The 15,170-nt window shown below is 39.0% G+C and overlaps 1 protein-coding gene across 1 annotated transcript in view; it reads right to left on the reverse strand.

Moving 5' to 3' along the window:
* Nucleotides 1-5,579: 5,579 nt before the first annotated feature.
* LOC150103207 (uncharacterized) overlaps nt 5,580-15,170 on the reverse strand; it is a 30,730-nt gene continuing 21,139 nt past the window's right edge. Inside the window, exon 2 of the mRNA XM_090398128.1 lies at nt 5,580-5,713. Within this exon, the coding sequence (XP_090254254.1) occupies nt 5,580-5,713 (134 nt within the window). The remainder of the gene's footprint in view (nt 5,714-15,170) is intronic.

Consider the following 15,170-nt stretch of genomic DNA (forward strand, 5'->3'; position numbering starts at 1 on the left):
CCAACCTCCCGAGTTCCGGCTGGTAAGCCGGTAAAACAAAAAAACGTGACATAAAAACGTTTCAAATTTCGGCTTATCTTTTTATATATATAGAAGTAGATAAATCTCAGAGCAGTAGTGTAAAACGGAAATTTTTACATTTCTGCCTTTATCCTAATTTACACATCAGAAATCCTTTGTCTCACAATATTCAGCCCCTTGTACACAGTGAGTAGTCATATTTTCTGTAAAGCACATATAGAGATAGCGCACTCAAGATTTAATCTTGGGGGGGGGGGGGGCGAGTTGAGTAGACGATGATTTGAGAATACACACTACACACATCGCATACAACCTATGACTGAGCATCTGCAATGATCGCTAATTCATAAGTAGTATAGAAATAGAAAACTGGACACGACATAAATAAAATAAAATAAAAAGAATTTTAATTAGGAAAAGATTTTTGGAAATTTTTCTAGTGTTTTTTTCCCTTTTTCTTTGGGGGGTTGCCAGAACCCCTTGGCGCCCCCTCTGAGTGCGCCACTTGAAAAAATCATACATACCATACGAATATGATCAAATATTCGTATGGTATGTATGACTGGGGATTGCTTAAAGCCTATTCTGACCAAATAGAACTTCGCTACTACTTCTATAAACATGTAAGAGTAACAATGGCCCTGAAAAAGGACCTTCTGAAAATAAGGTGAATACATAAGTAATGCTGGCGCCCCTACTCAAGGCCAAGTATAGACTAGTTGTCGCCCCAGCCAAATGCAAATTTATGGCCGCAAGCAATATAAAACACAAGTCGACAGTAGTAGAATATTTGACTTGCCGTCAAGTACAGTGAGAAGAGTTTGGCAATAGCTATTTTGTTGCTAAGCTACATTTAAAAACAACTCTAGCTATAGCTCTAAATGTCAGGGTTTTATTATTATAAGTAGATACAAATGCAAAGATCTGGAAAAGATTTAATGCATATGCTGCTAATTTCATTGTAGAGTGCGGTATCTGCAAGAGAACGTGGACAAATGATCATATTTTAACACTCCAACTGTTAGAAAAACATGAATTTGATAAAGAATTGTGTGTCTGGTATTTTGTGCACTATACCACCCCCCCCCCCCCCCACCCCCCCCCCCCCCCACCCCCCCCCCCCCCCACCCCCCCCCCCCCCCACCCCCCCCCCCCCCCACCCCCCCCCCCCCCCACCCCCCCCCCCCCCCACCCCCCCCCCCCCCCACCCCCCCCCCCCCCCACCCCCCCCCCCCCCCACCCCCCCCCCCCCCCACCCCCCCCCCCCCCCACCCCCCCCCCCCCCCACCCCCCCCCCCCCCCACCCCCCCCCCCCCCCACCCCCCCCCCCCCCCACCCCCCCCCCCCCCCACCCCCCCCCCCCCCCACCCCCCCCCCCCCCCACCCCCCCCCCCCCCCACCCCCCCCCCCCCCCACCCCCCCCCCCCCCCACCCCCCCCCCCCCCCACCCCCCCCCCCCCCCACCCCCCCCCCCCCCCACCCCCCCCCCCCCCCACCCCCCCCCCCCCCCACCCCCCCCCCCCCCCACCCCCCCCCCCCCCCACCCCCCCCCCCCCCCACCCCCCCCCCCCCCCACATATTCAGTTGTTTGCAGATGATGCAAATTTGGGACGAATCGTGAAGTGTAGTGAAGATGTTGTGGCCTTACAGGAAGACTTGAATAAATTGAGTGATTGGGCAAGCAAATGGGGATGTGAGTTCAATGTTGCAAAATGTAAAGTTTTAAAATTTGGAAAACAAAGATGGGATGCAGAATTTATGCTTGGTTAGAATATATTCTTGGAGGTAGAGGTAATAAGAGATCTGCGGGTATTAGTGGATAAGGATCGAAAATTTAGGGGACACATCGCCAAAATTGTGAAGACAACACAAAGGCTTCTGGGAATGATGCAGAGGACACTGACGTGTAGAAGTAGGGAGATTCTTGTTCCATTGTATAAGGCTTTGATTAGGCCACACATGGACTATTGTGCCCAGATTTGGTCACCTGGTTTTCAGAAGGATGAAGAGATGTTGGAAAGGGTCCAAAGGCGACTGACTAAGGTAGTTTCTGACCTCTGGAATGTCGAGTATGAGGAAAGATTGAAAAGATGTAATTTGCAGAGTCTAGTGAGAGAAGGAAGAGGGGAGATATGATAGAGACCTACAAGTTGGTAAGGGGTTGTTATAGGATCAATGGTGGAGAATTTCTACAGAGAATAGTGGGAGATCAGGGGAGAACCAGAGGTCATCCCTGGAAACTGTATAAAGAGGGTGTGAGTATGGGAGTGAGAGGCAGGTTTTTTTCGTGCAGAGTTGTGAATGATTGGAATGCCTTGCCTGAGAGTGTGGTGTCTGCAAGGAGTTTGAATGTGTTTAAGACCCGGTATGATGAGATGTGTGTGAGATAAAAGGACCTCCTAGATGAGTCTTTGACTCCATGAAGTCTTGTTTAATAATAATAATAATATTAATAATAATAATAAACTCTTCTTTGCACCCTTTCCACAGCTTCTTTATCCCCTTGAAACCCAGGAAACCAAATATGTGCACAGTAATCCAAGTGGTCTTATCAAAGCCTTATAAAGAGGCAAAATTACTTCCTTATCCTTACATATCAAGGTTCGCTTCAGCATAGAAATTATCCTCTGAGTTGTATTTGCAATTTTTGCTATGTGACCTTTGAATCTTTAAATTCTTATCCACCAATACACCAAGATCCCTTGCCTCTTCAGTTTCTTGTAGCATAAATCTGCTAAAATAATATGCCGCTGGATCTCTAATCACGCCAAAGTGCATAACTTTACACTTACTAAATGAATGAGAAAGTGCAAGGAAATTAACAGCTCCTCTGACCAAGCTGTTTAATTTAAGCCTCAGTAGTGTGAAAGTGTCAATGGAGTGGAAAGCGGGCAAAATAGCACAAAGGAATCTCCAAGACAGAAGTAGCAAATTATAGGCTAGTCAGCATCTCAGGAGTGGTAAGGTACTGGAGAAATTGGTGAATGGCAGTGGATGGAGAGGAATATGATACTCTATAAGGGACAACATGGTTCTATGAAGAGTAGAAAGTTTATTTTGCACTTGGTCAGACTATAATAAATTTAGTTTAATCCTTTATCCAAGTGTGAGTAAACAAAGTTTGCACCTGAAAATATCTTCAGGACTGAGGTAAAGTAGTACAACACCAGACAACTCGTAGCAAAAGTGGAGCAAGCTAACATCACTCCTATCTCAGTATCTCCCATAATGCAAAACACATTTCCTTGCAGATATGTATAATGTTATGCATTAAGGGAAGGGCCACTATACAGACCAGTTTCCACCTTTATTGAGGTGTATTTAAGTAAAGACCTCTCTAAAAATTAGACGATCCCGAAAGATCGCCCAACTCAGTGTTGTTCCACTCAGTGACAGGCCCACCCCCCGTCACCAAGAAGAACTTCTCAGCATTGGCTCTACCCTGTGGTAGGCTCACCCCACTATCAGACAGAGCCATAATCTCAGCGGTGGCCTTACTCAAAGACAGGCAAAAATCTACCCCAAGCAGAGCCTCTCATGTACCCCTCTTCAGTGGGAGCCAGGCCCAGAGGTGGGGATACCAAGGCAGAAGCAATGGATCATCTTTACCTATAGGAGTTGCCAAAAGGTGTGCCACCTTATTATTAAATTACTCTGGATTTAGAGAAAGATGTTGAAAGTTTATTTTGCACTTGGTCAGACTATAATAAATTTAGTTTAATCCTTTATCCAAGTGTGAGCAAACAAAGTTTGCGCCTGAAAATATCTTCAGGACTGAGGTAAAGTAGTACAACACCAGGCAACTCATAGCAAAGGTGGACCAAGCTAACATCACTCCTATCTCAGTATCTCCCATAATGCAAAACACATCTCCTTGCAGATATGTATAATGTTATGCATTAAGGGAAGGGCCACTATACACATCTGCAAGGAGATGTGTTTTGCATTATGGGAGATACTGAGATATGAGTGATGTTGGCTTGGTCCACCTTTGCTATGAGTTGCCTGGTGTTGTACTACTTTACCTCAGTCCTGAAGATATTTTCAGGCACAAACTTTGTTTGCTCACACTTGGATAAAGGATTAAACTAAATTTATTATATGAAGAGTAGGTCTTGCTTACTTTCTATAATCAAGTGACACTGGAGTTGGATAAGGAAAATGGCTACTCCATGATATTGCTAGACTTTGCAAAAGCATTTCACAAGATTCCGCGTAGAACTCTATTGCATAGATCACTGGGGCCTCCCTCGATGAGTCTAATGACTCCCTGAAGTTGCCCGTAATAATAGTAATAATAGATTGGAACAAACTGGGAAGGATATGAATCTGGTGATTTAGATTAGAGGGTGGCTGATGGACACATATCAAAGAGTGGTTTATGGAGGAGTTGAGTCCAGGAGAAGGCAAGTGGTTTACCATAAGGCTCAGTACTTGGTCCTCTGTTGTTTAATTTGTATATCAACGAAATAGGAAATGATTTGACAGAAAATATTCAGTTGTTTGCTGGTGATATTAAACTGGGAAGAACAATGGTAAATGAAGATGATGCAGAGATCTGCAGGAATACTTCAACAGGCTAGCAGTAAGGGCAAAGGTAAATGGCTGCCAGTTTAATGTCACTAAGTGTAAGGTGATGCACTTTGGGAAGAGATCATATTATTATATTATTATTATTATTACATCACACCTACAGGGAGTCCAAAGAATCATCAAGGGAGGGCATCTACTCTACAACTCTTGTCTCACTACTCCACCAACCTTCATCATCTAACACCAACACCATTTACCACCACTAGTGCTTCCACAGAAATCACAAACATCCATGCTCACGGCAGGATTCGAACCTGCAGCCTTTTGGCTGGAGAGCAGATGTGCTAACCACTCAGCCAACCAGTTCAGCAAGCTGTGTACGTTGTGTAAGCTGTGTACTATATCGATGGAATTGAACTTAGCCAGGGGCTTGGATAGGGGGTTGAAGTTTAAAAGGGCATATTGTGAAGGTAGCAAAAATAGAACATCAGATTACATGGCTGTTAAAGAACACACTAACAAGCAGGAATAAATAAGTTATTATTCTCCTCTATAAGGCTATAATAAGGCCACATCTGAAATAGTATGTGCAGATCTGGACTCCTGGATTCTGTGGTGATGAAGAGGTTGTGGAGAGGATCCAGAGGCAACTGACAGAGATTGAGGCAAGTCTGCAAAACGCTCCCTAGGACCATCTGCAGGCTTCAAAAATTAGCATATACCACAGAAAAGAGAAGACATGACAGAAGCATTTAAGTTATTAAAGGGGTTTTATAGGACTGACAGGTGTTAGGAATAGATTTTTCCTTGGAGAATGACGAATGGGTTGCCAGATATACTAGTGGGTGCTCGTCAGTGAATGAGTTTAAGAAGTATGATAGGTATTATGCGAATGATAGCTAGTGTATGAATAATGGATTGCCCACAATGACTCTTCTAATTCCATGGAGATACATGAATAATAATAACAATAATAAATCAAAAACAACATAATTATGATTAATACTTATGGATTAAATTTAATTTCATAATCTTACTGCCTGTAGTATGGTTGCCATGTATACTCCTCCTGCTTTGTTGTATGCATTTGGATAGTTGAGTATACCAGTACCAAGTGCTGTATTGAGAAGAAGAAATGCTGCCACTGGCCATCTGACACCTGAGAAAAAAAAAGTGAATGAATGCATACTATTTATAATTTATTCTTTTAAACCTGTAAACTTCTTGACAGGCCCATTTCTACATTTTGTGGGGCCCTGTGCGAAATGGAAAAGTAGGGCCCCTGAAAGTTAGTAACTTTTATGGAAATTTTAAATGGAAGAATACCTTGTTAATTAATTAATTAATTAAATCAAATATGAAAAATATTTATGCACATAAATAAACAAGTACGCTCTTTAGCATCAATTAAAGTAAAGGGAAAAAATTAGTTAAAACATGATTTTGAGAGCATATGGTGTGAGGTAGAGGTGGGCAAGACAGGATATTTGGTGGAGGTGTTGCTACAGACCCAGGAGCACAGAGGATGGGGACCAGGAGATGTTTAGACAGTTAAGTTTGGCAAGTGCAAGAAGAATGATTGTTATGGGAGATTTTAACTACAATAGTATAAATTGGAGAGAGAGGAAGATGCATGTAGCAATAGGGGAATGGAATTTCTAGAATTCTCGAGAGACAAATGTCTTAGGCAACATGTAAAAGAGGGAACAAGAGGTTCAAGAGTTTTGGATTTGGTTATAGCATCAGAAGAGTTGATAATAACTGATGTCATCTCTCCCACCAGTTGGAGAGAGAGAGAGTGACCATATGGTTTTGACTTGGAAAATGAATAGACATGCAGGTGTATCAAAGAGACGGGAACTTATGTGGAATTATAAAGCAGGTGAGTATAATAGTCTTAGACATCAACTTCGGGAAGTTTCATGGAGGGAGGAATTGGAAGGCCGGGATATCATTAGTGCATGGGAAATTGTGAAAGAATATTTGTTAGCAGCAATGGTAAGTTGTATACCACGAGTGAAGAAGAGGACACAATTTGGAGTAAAGTGGATGACAAACAATATTAAACAGAAATTGCATGCAAAAAAGAGGCTATGGAAGAGATATAAGGAGACAGGTGAAGAGAAGATGCATTAAGAATATAAGACACAGGCCAGAAGAGTGACTAGTGTGGTAAGGAAAGCGAAACTGGAATATGAGAGGAGATTGGCCCTAAGATCCAAAGAAAATCCTAGGGAATTTTTTAGCTATGTAGCCAGTAGGAGGAGAAATGAGGAATTTCTCCTCCTACTGGAGAAATGTGGCCAGTAGGAGGAACTATGTGGAAGAATGATATTGTAGGATAAAAATGGGAATAGAATGACTGATGCAGAGGACATAGTGGAATTGTTCAATGAACACTTTATTGGAGTATTTCATCCTAGAGGAGTCAGTTTTAATGCTAGAGGGATAGGGCAGGTTTGAGGTTTAGAGGTACAGGAGGAGAGTGTTTCAGATACTGAGTATTCTGGATGTCAGTAAAGCTGTGGGACTGGATGGTATTTCACCACGAGTTTTGAGAGAACGTGCTAGCGAACTGACAGTGCCTTTAACCTGACTTTTCAATGAAAGTCTGGCTGTGGGAAAGGTACCCAGGGAATGGAAGGAAGGTAAGATAGTGCCATTGCATAAGGGTGGTAACAGACTGGAAGTGTGTAATTATAGGTTAGTTTGTCTGTCATCAGTAGTTGTTAAGATCTTGGAGAAAGTAGTGAGGGACCGTATACAGCATTGGGAAGATGAGGGTAATGTTATCTGTGAGAGTCAACATGGATTCGTGAAAGGGCGCTCTTGTTTTAGCAATATGCTAGCCTTTTATAATAAAGTTACAAGAACATTAGATGAGGGAAAGGCATATACTGAAATTTTCTTAGACTTAGCGAAGGCATTTGACAGGGTGCCACATGATAAGCTGATATTTAAGTTGCAGCACATAGGTCTGGATGTCATATTGGTCAACTGGATTCAGGATTGGCTGTCTGATAGGTATCAGAGAGTTGTGTATGGTGGAGCAATATCAAAGAGGCAGAAGGTTACAAGTGGGGTCCCGCGGGGATCAGTACTAGGACCTATATTGTTTAACCTTAATATCAATGATATTGCCAGTGGATTGCAAGGGGATATTCAGTTGTTTGCGGATGATGCGAAGCTGTGAAGGATTATTAGTAAAAGTGCAGATGTGGTAGCCCTGCAAGAGGATTTGAATAAGCTAGATAGATGGGCAAATGACTGGGGGTATCGATTTAATGCAGCAAAATGTAATGTCTTGAGGATTGGGACACATCGATGGGATGCTGCATACTCTATGGGAGGAGTTAAACTGGAGGAAGTAGGAGAGACAAGAGATCTGGGTTTGATGAATGATACAAACCTCAAATTCAAGGGACAAAGGCAAAGGTAGTGAAGGTAACACAGAGGATTGCTGCAATAATGAGAAGGATGCTGACCTGCAGAGATAAAAGAGTTATCATTCTGTTGTATAAGTCTCTGATCAGACCACACTTAGACTATTGTTCTCAGATTTGGTCCCCAGGATTTGAAGGGGATAAATTAACTGTGGAAAGGGTACAAAGGCAGATAACAAAGATGGTGTCCGGACTGTACAATGTTAGTTATGAGGATCGGCTGAGGGAGTGTGGACTGCAGAGTTTGGTGGATAGAAGGAGGGGGTGATATGATTGAGACTTTTAAACTGTTGAGAGGTGGTTACAGGGTTGACACTGGGGAGTTCTTTCGCTTGGTTGAACAGCGGTAAGGAATGATGACAAGAGGCCATCCCTGGGAAGTTACGAAAGGAAACTTTGAGCAAGAGAGTGAGGAGTGGTTTCTTTGCATGGAGGGTGGTTGAACTGTGGAATCCATTGCCTGATGGAGTGGTGAGAGTGCGAACGGTCACTGATTTTAAGGAGTGGTATTATAGACTTTGTGTTTCTTAGAGGGGGGGAACTCCCCTCGATGAGTCTTGAAAGACTTATGTTCTTAGGAGGGACCTCCCACGATGAGTCTTTTGACTCCATGGAGGCCTGAATACTAATAATAATAATAAATGTGTTTGTACGTACATGATATATTATTTTATGTAAGTACACATTATCATATAAATACACCAGAACAATGATTTATTTAATAATATAAATAATAATATAAAAATACGAAAAAAATAATCATTTTTACTATAAAGAATGAATTATATGTATAACAACTTATAAGATTTATAAGAAATCTTAATATATTAAATTTTATTTAACCTAATGCGCTTATCAATAAAATCATTTATAATGCTATCAAAATTCAATTTTTTTGCAATTTCATGCTCTATAGATATTTTTGCCAGGGACGACAAACGTTTTTGAGACATAGAAGATCGCAAATAGGTTTTTATTAATTTTAATTTGGAAAATGACCTTTCTGCTGATGTGACTGTAACTGGACTGGTCAATAATATTTTAAATGTCATAGTAATATTTCGATAAATATCCAACAAATTATTTGCAATTATGAATTTTAAAATATTAATGGGTGCATCTTCTGGAACAATATTTCTAAAAATAATTAATTCATTGTAAAATTCAGATTCATCAATATCTGTATTTAATTTTTGATACAGCTGTTTGCAGCAAAATTTTAACTGATTTTCTGTCATTTTTCTTATTAATTTCATATCATAAAGAAATCCAAATGATTTTTCGTGAATTTCCTACAATTCAAATCTTTTTTGACAGATTGTAGAGCAGTATCTAAAATTACGAAAAAGAATTTATCCTAAAATTATCTTTGTTATCACCTATGTGTGATTCATCAGGCGTTTCATCATCAAAAAATACTTTTCTTCGATGTACTCGACTATCTTTGAATTTAATTTCTATTTCTAATAGATTTGACAGTTCTTTAGCAATCTCAAAACAGCTATCAAATCCTGATATTCTCTGCTCTTCCAAGTACTGCATTAATTCATTAATATACTTAGTTGCTATGTCTATGGGAATTTTTGCATTTTGTAATACTTTACTTACTAAATTAACTTTTGACAAAAGCTCATACCAAATTACAGAGCTTAGTATAAACTCAAATGAATCTATTTGTTCATATATTGAAACCACTTCTACTTTGATAGTAGAAGTGGTTTTAGTATTATCTGATGCAGTTTTAAATAATTCTTTTAGTGCATTTAAAAAGTCTGGAATTTGAAAACGTACAGCTCTAACTGAATCTATTCTACATTCCCATCTTGCATCACATAATGGTTTTGGATTTAATTGTTTAACAAATTTCTTTAATATGTCCCAAAGTGAAGTTGAGGCAACAAATAATGTATATATTTTTTGTATAATATTAAAAAACTTTATTGCTATAATTGATGATTTTGCGACATCCCCTAAAATCGAATTTAAATCATGACAGGTTCAAGGAGTATAAAATGCCTTTTCATTTTCATTTAAAATGTAAGCATGGACTCCCTTATATACTCCTTTCATATTCGCTCCGTTATCATATCCTTGCCCTCTACAATCTGACAATTTAAGATTTAATTTATTCAAAAGTGCTTTAATATTTTCATATGTACCTTTGCCAGTAGTCATTAGTTATTAAAAACGTCAAAAGGTGTTCACAAATTTCAATATCTGCTTCAAATATATGTAAGAATCTAAAAATTACTGAAATTTGCTCCTGTTGACTAACATCAGAAGTACAATTGAGAATTATTGAATAGTACTTTGCCTGTCGTATCATATTTACAATATTTCGTTGAATTTTGGTTACCATATTAACAATTAATTCATTTAGCACAATGGGTGATAGATAGGAATTTTGCTCCTTACCTATAATTTTTTTCCCGAACATCGCATTAAATGATCTTTTAAAAGTGGATTGGATCAAATTCTGCAATTAATTCTATGATTCCAAAAAAATTACCATTATGGGCTGTGTACAAAGTATCAAAATTACATCTAAAAGCTAAATTATGTTCGAATAAAGAATTGCTGCTACTATTCGTCTTAAAACATTTCTTAACCGTTCTGCTTCAAATTTTATGACATTTTGATTTGCCTGATCAATTGTATTGTGATTTTTTAAATTACATTCCATTTGTGTCCATGAATACATACATTTCATGTGCTCTGGATTTCATTTGTGCAATTTTAATCTTTCGCTGACATGTCACCAGGTCAGAAAAGCCATTATTAGATAAAAAATTATCATCAGAAAAAAATAATTTGCAACAAAAACAAAAATAGATTTGGAAGAGTTTGAATATACAAGTCATCTTCTGTTTTGCTTCTCTCCATTTGCAATTGTCCTAACATAGTGAGCTGTGGAAAAACACCTCGTTGTCATCTTTTGGAAAATCATTTTCAGTCAGAGGAGACGGTGGACCACGTTGTACAATTTATGTTAGTTGCGTTGTTCAAAATTTTGGACCATGTTGCTGGATCATCAATAGTAAATAGTTCACCTTCCTCTGGTGTCTCAGTTTTAGCATCTTCAATACTCATTGTTTGACCAAACGCGTCATGTTCTCCGCTTCCTTTGAGTATTTCTGAACTCTCATTATTAATTAATGTTGAAGCCGAAGAACTGTTTGTAGTTATTTCAGAACTCCCGTTATCAACTGATATATCTGAACAAATATATGAGTTCAACTTCATAAATTTAAACAGTGAATTTCTTTGACGTTCCTTGGCCACTTGTTTTCGCTTTCGTTTTTCATGCCCACTTGGGTATTTTCTTCCATAATAATCTCTCTCTCATGACTAGTCATACTCTAGAATTAAATACGATAGATTTAATTATAAAATAAGTTAATAAATTAAAACAAAATTACTTACCTGATAAATAAAATAGATAATATTAGAAAATAAATAAATCTGATATAGATTGAAAACTGCTATTGAAGAAAAATTCTGATGTTGGATAACCTAAAAACAGTTTACAAAATTTATTTTTTAAGATCTTTTGCAAGTAATGTCACGTAAAAAAATTGCCATGACAGTACATTGATACACTTACTTGTTCATAAAATCATAAACTAAAATCAAAAAACTCCTTACAATTATTAAAAACACCTGTTTTAAAATGCACTTTTCCCTATTTAACACTATGATGTACGATATTGTTATATATCTTAGAGTAGTTTCAAATACTACCCTCTAGTGCTACTATCTTATTTCGCATACCATAACAACAATAGTTGGTTGTAATATTATATATATATATTTTTCTATATAATAATATTTTTATATAATAATTACAATATTAATTTCTATAATAATTTTAAAAAAATTAATTGATTTTCTTTTTTCAATTTTTTGAGATTTGTGGGGCCCTGTGCATTCACACAGTTCACACCATTAATATATACTTGCTTCTTGATGTCATATGATAATTTTTTTTTTATTTAGCAACTTTCAATACAAAATATTATTTTCAAGCTTCATAATTATATGAAACTTAATACTATATATATATATATATATATATATATATATATATATATATATATATATATATATATATATATATATATATATATATATATATATATATATATATTAAAAGATACCAAGCTATTTTAATTATAAACCTGGTTTTAATCCATTTCCCAAGTAAGCAAACAGACAAGTAAGTCAAGTTTGTGCCAGCAAGTAGTGCAAGTCTGGGTGATCCACACGTAATGCAAGTCTTTGGCAGCTCGTGGTAAAGATGGAATAAGCTCTGATCACTATTCTTAGTATTTACCCATAATGTAAAGCACATCTCCTTGAGGATATGTATGATGCTATGCATTAAAGGCAAGGGACCACCATCCAGACTGGTTTCGACCTTTATTGAGGTCTCATCAGTGGGAGCCAATAAAGGTCGAAACTGGTCTGGGTAGTGGCCCCTTGCCTTTAATGCATAGCATCATACATCTCCTAAAGGAGATGTGCTTTGCATTAAGGGTAAATACTAAGAATAGTGATCAGAGCTTATTCCACCTTTACCACGAGTTGCCAAAGACTTGCACTACTTGCAGGCGCAAACTTCACTTACTTGTCTGTTTGCTTACTTGGGAAATGGATTAAAACCAGGTTTATAATTAAAATGGCTTGGTATCTTTAACGTATATTATACCCAAAGTAAAAAAACTTTCCACACACACACAATAATACCATATAACTCTGACTATATATATATATTTTTTTTAAAATCACATGTGCTGCATTCTGATAGGCTATGTAGGTTGCATTCTTTTCAGTCTAAATACAAGGGTCATTCAGTAGTACTGTTGTTGGAATTTTTGTTACTTTATATTGAGTTTTGCTAATTACTCCTCTTAAATACCTGAGGGCAAGGTCAAAGTAAGATGCATTAAGAGGTAGCAGGACCTCTTAATGCATCAACATACAGCCTGTGGGTAATTTGCAGTTGGGGCATTCCTAATCCTAATCCTGTGTCCTCCTCTCTTTGAGAGCGTTTTATTATTATTATTATTATTATTCAGGCCTCCATGGAGTCAAAAGACTCATCGTGGGAGGTCCTTTCTAAGAAACACAAGTCTATCAAAACTCATCGAGGGAGGTCCCTCCTCGGAAACACAAAGTCCATCATATCACTCCTTAAATGCATTGACCGTTCTCGCTCTCACCACTCCATCAGGCAATGCATTCTGGTTCAACCACACTCCATGCAAAGAAACCACTCCTCACCCTTTTTCTCACAGTTTCCTTTCGTAACTTCCAGGGATGGCCCCCGTTATCATGACTCCTTCCCACTGTTCAACCGAGCGAAAGAACTCCCCAGTGTCAACCCTGTAAACACCTCTCAACGGTTTAAAAGTCTCAATCATATCACCCCCCCCCCCTCCTTCTTCTATCCACCAAACTCTGCAGTCCACACTCCCTCAGCCGATCCTCATAACTAACACTGTACAGTCCTGACACCATCTTTGTTATCTGCCTTTGAAACCTTTCCACAGTTAATTTATCCCCTTCAAATCCTGGGGACCAGATCTGAGAACAATAGTCTAAGTGTGGTCTGATCAGAATCTTATACAACGGAATGATAACCATTTTATCTCTGCAAGTCAGTGTCCTTCTCATTATTGCAGCAATCCTCTGTGTTACCTTCACTACCTTTGCAATATGTCCCTTAAATTTCAGGTTTCTATCATTCATCAAACCCAGATCTCTTATCTCCCCCTACTTCCTCCAGTATAACTCCTCCAATAGAGTATGCAGCATCCCATCGATGTGTCCCAAACCTCAAGACCTTACATTTTGCTGCATTAAACCGACACCCCCACATTCATTTGCCCATCTATCTAGCTTATTCAAATCCTCTTGCAGGGCTACCACATCTGCACTTTTACTAATAATCCTTCCCAGCTTCGCATCATCCGCAAACAACTGAATATCCCCTCAATCCACTGGCAATATCATTGATATAAAGGTTAAACAATATAGGTCCTAGTACTGATCCCTGCGGGACCCCACTTGTAACCTTCTGCCTCTTTGATATTGCTCCACCATACACAACTCTCTGATACCTGTCAGACAGCCAATCCTGAATCCAGTTGACCAATCGGACATCCAGACCCATGTGCTGCAACTCGAATATCAGCTTATCATGTGGCACCCTGTCAAATGCCTTTGCTAAGTCTAGGAAAATGGCAGTATATGCCTTTCCCTCATCTAATGTTCTTGTAACTTTATCATAAAAGGCTAGCATATTGCTAAAACAAGAGCACCCCTTCACAAATCCATGTTGACTCTCACTGATAATATTATCCTCATCTGCCCAATGCTGTAAATGGTCCCTCACTACTTTCTCCAAGATCTTACTAACAACTGATGACACACAAACTGGCCTATAATTAGACACTTCCAGTCTGTTACCACCCTTATGCAATGGCACTATCTTACTTTCCTTCCATATCATGGGCACCTTTCCTGCAGCCAAACTTTCATTAAAAAGCCATGTCAAGGGCACTGTCAGTTCCTTAGCACATTCTTGCAGCTAATTACTAGGGAGATGGTTATGAAGCAAGTTGGTTTCCCATTGCCTTCCTTGCCATAAGTATTTATGACTGTAGGTAGCCGTGTGTGTGTGTGTGTTGGACACCGCTCCGGCGGCAGTGTCCAATTCGTAGCAGCGCCTGCATGCTCTGAATGCCCACTTCCACCGGCCCTGGTTAATTGGATAGCAGACTGACTTTCTAAAGACTTTTCTAGAGGTGCCATGTCTCTCAGGAGGAGAGTTACCATTGGAGTCCCACAGGGTTCTATTCTAGGGTCACTGCTGTTCAATTTGTTTGTTAATGATATTGTGCATGGTCTGCAAGTTGTTATTCGGCTCATTTGCAGATGATGATAAGCTAGGAAAGTGAAGATGTATGATGGAATGTAGGATGAAAAGGAATGATGAAGATGTACTGGTGCTTCAGAGCGAATTGAATAAAGTGGATATGGGGGCAGACAAGTGGGGATATCGATTTAACATAAGTAAATACAAGGTTTTGCACTTTGGATCTCAAAAAAGTAGAGCTGCATATCATATTGGAGATGTTGTATTACAGGAGGTGGAGGAAGCATGTGATC

This window comes from Typopeltis vanoorti, chromosome 9 (genome assembly GCF_054136105.1).
Source record: "Typopeltis vanoorti isolate ZY-2024b chromosome 9, IOZ_Tvanoo_1.0, whole genome shotgun sequence".
NCBI lineage: Eukaryota > Metazoa > Arthropoda > Arachnida > Uropygi > Thelyphonidae > Typopeltis > Typopeltis vanoorti.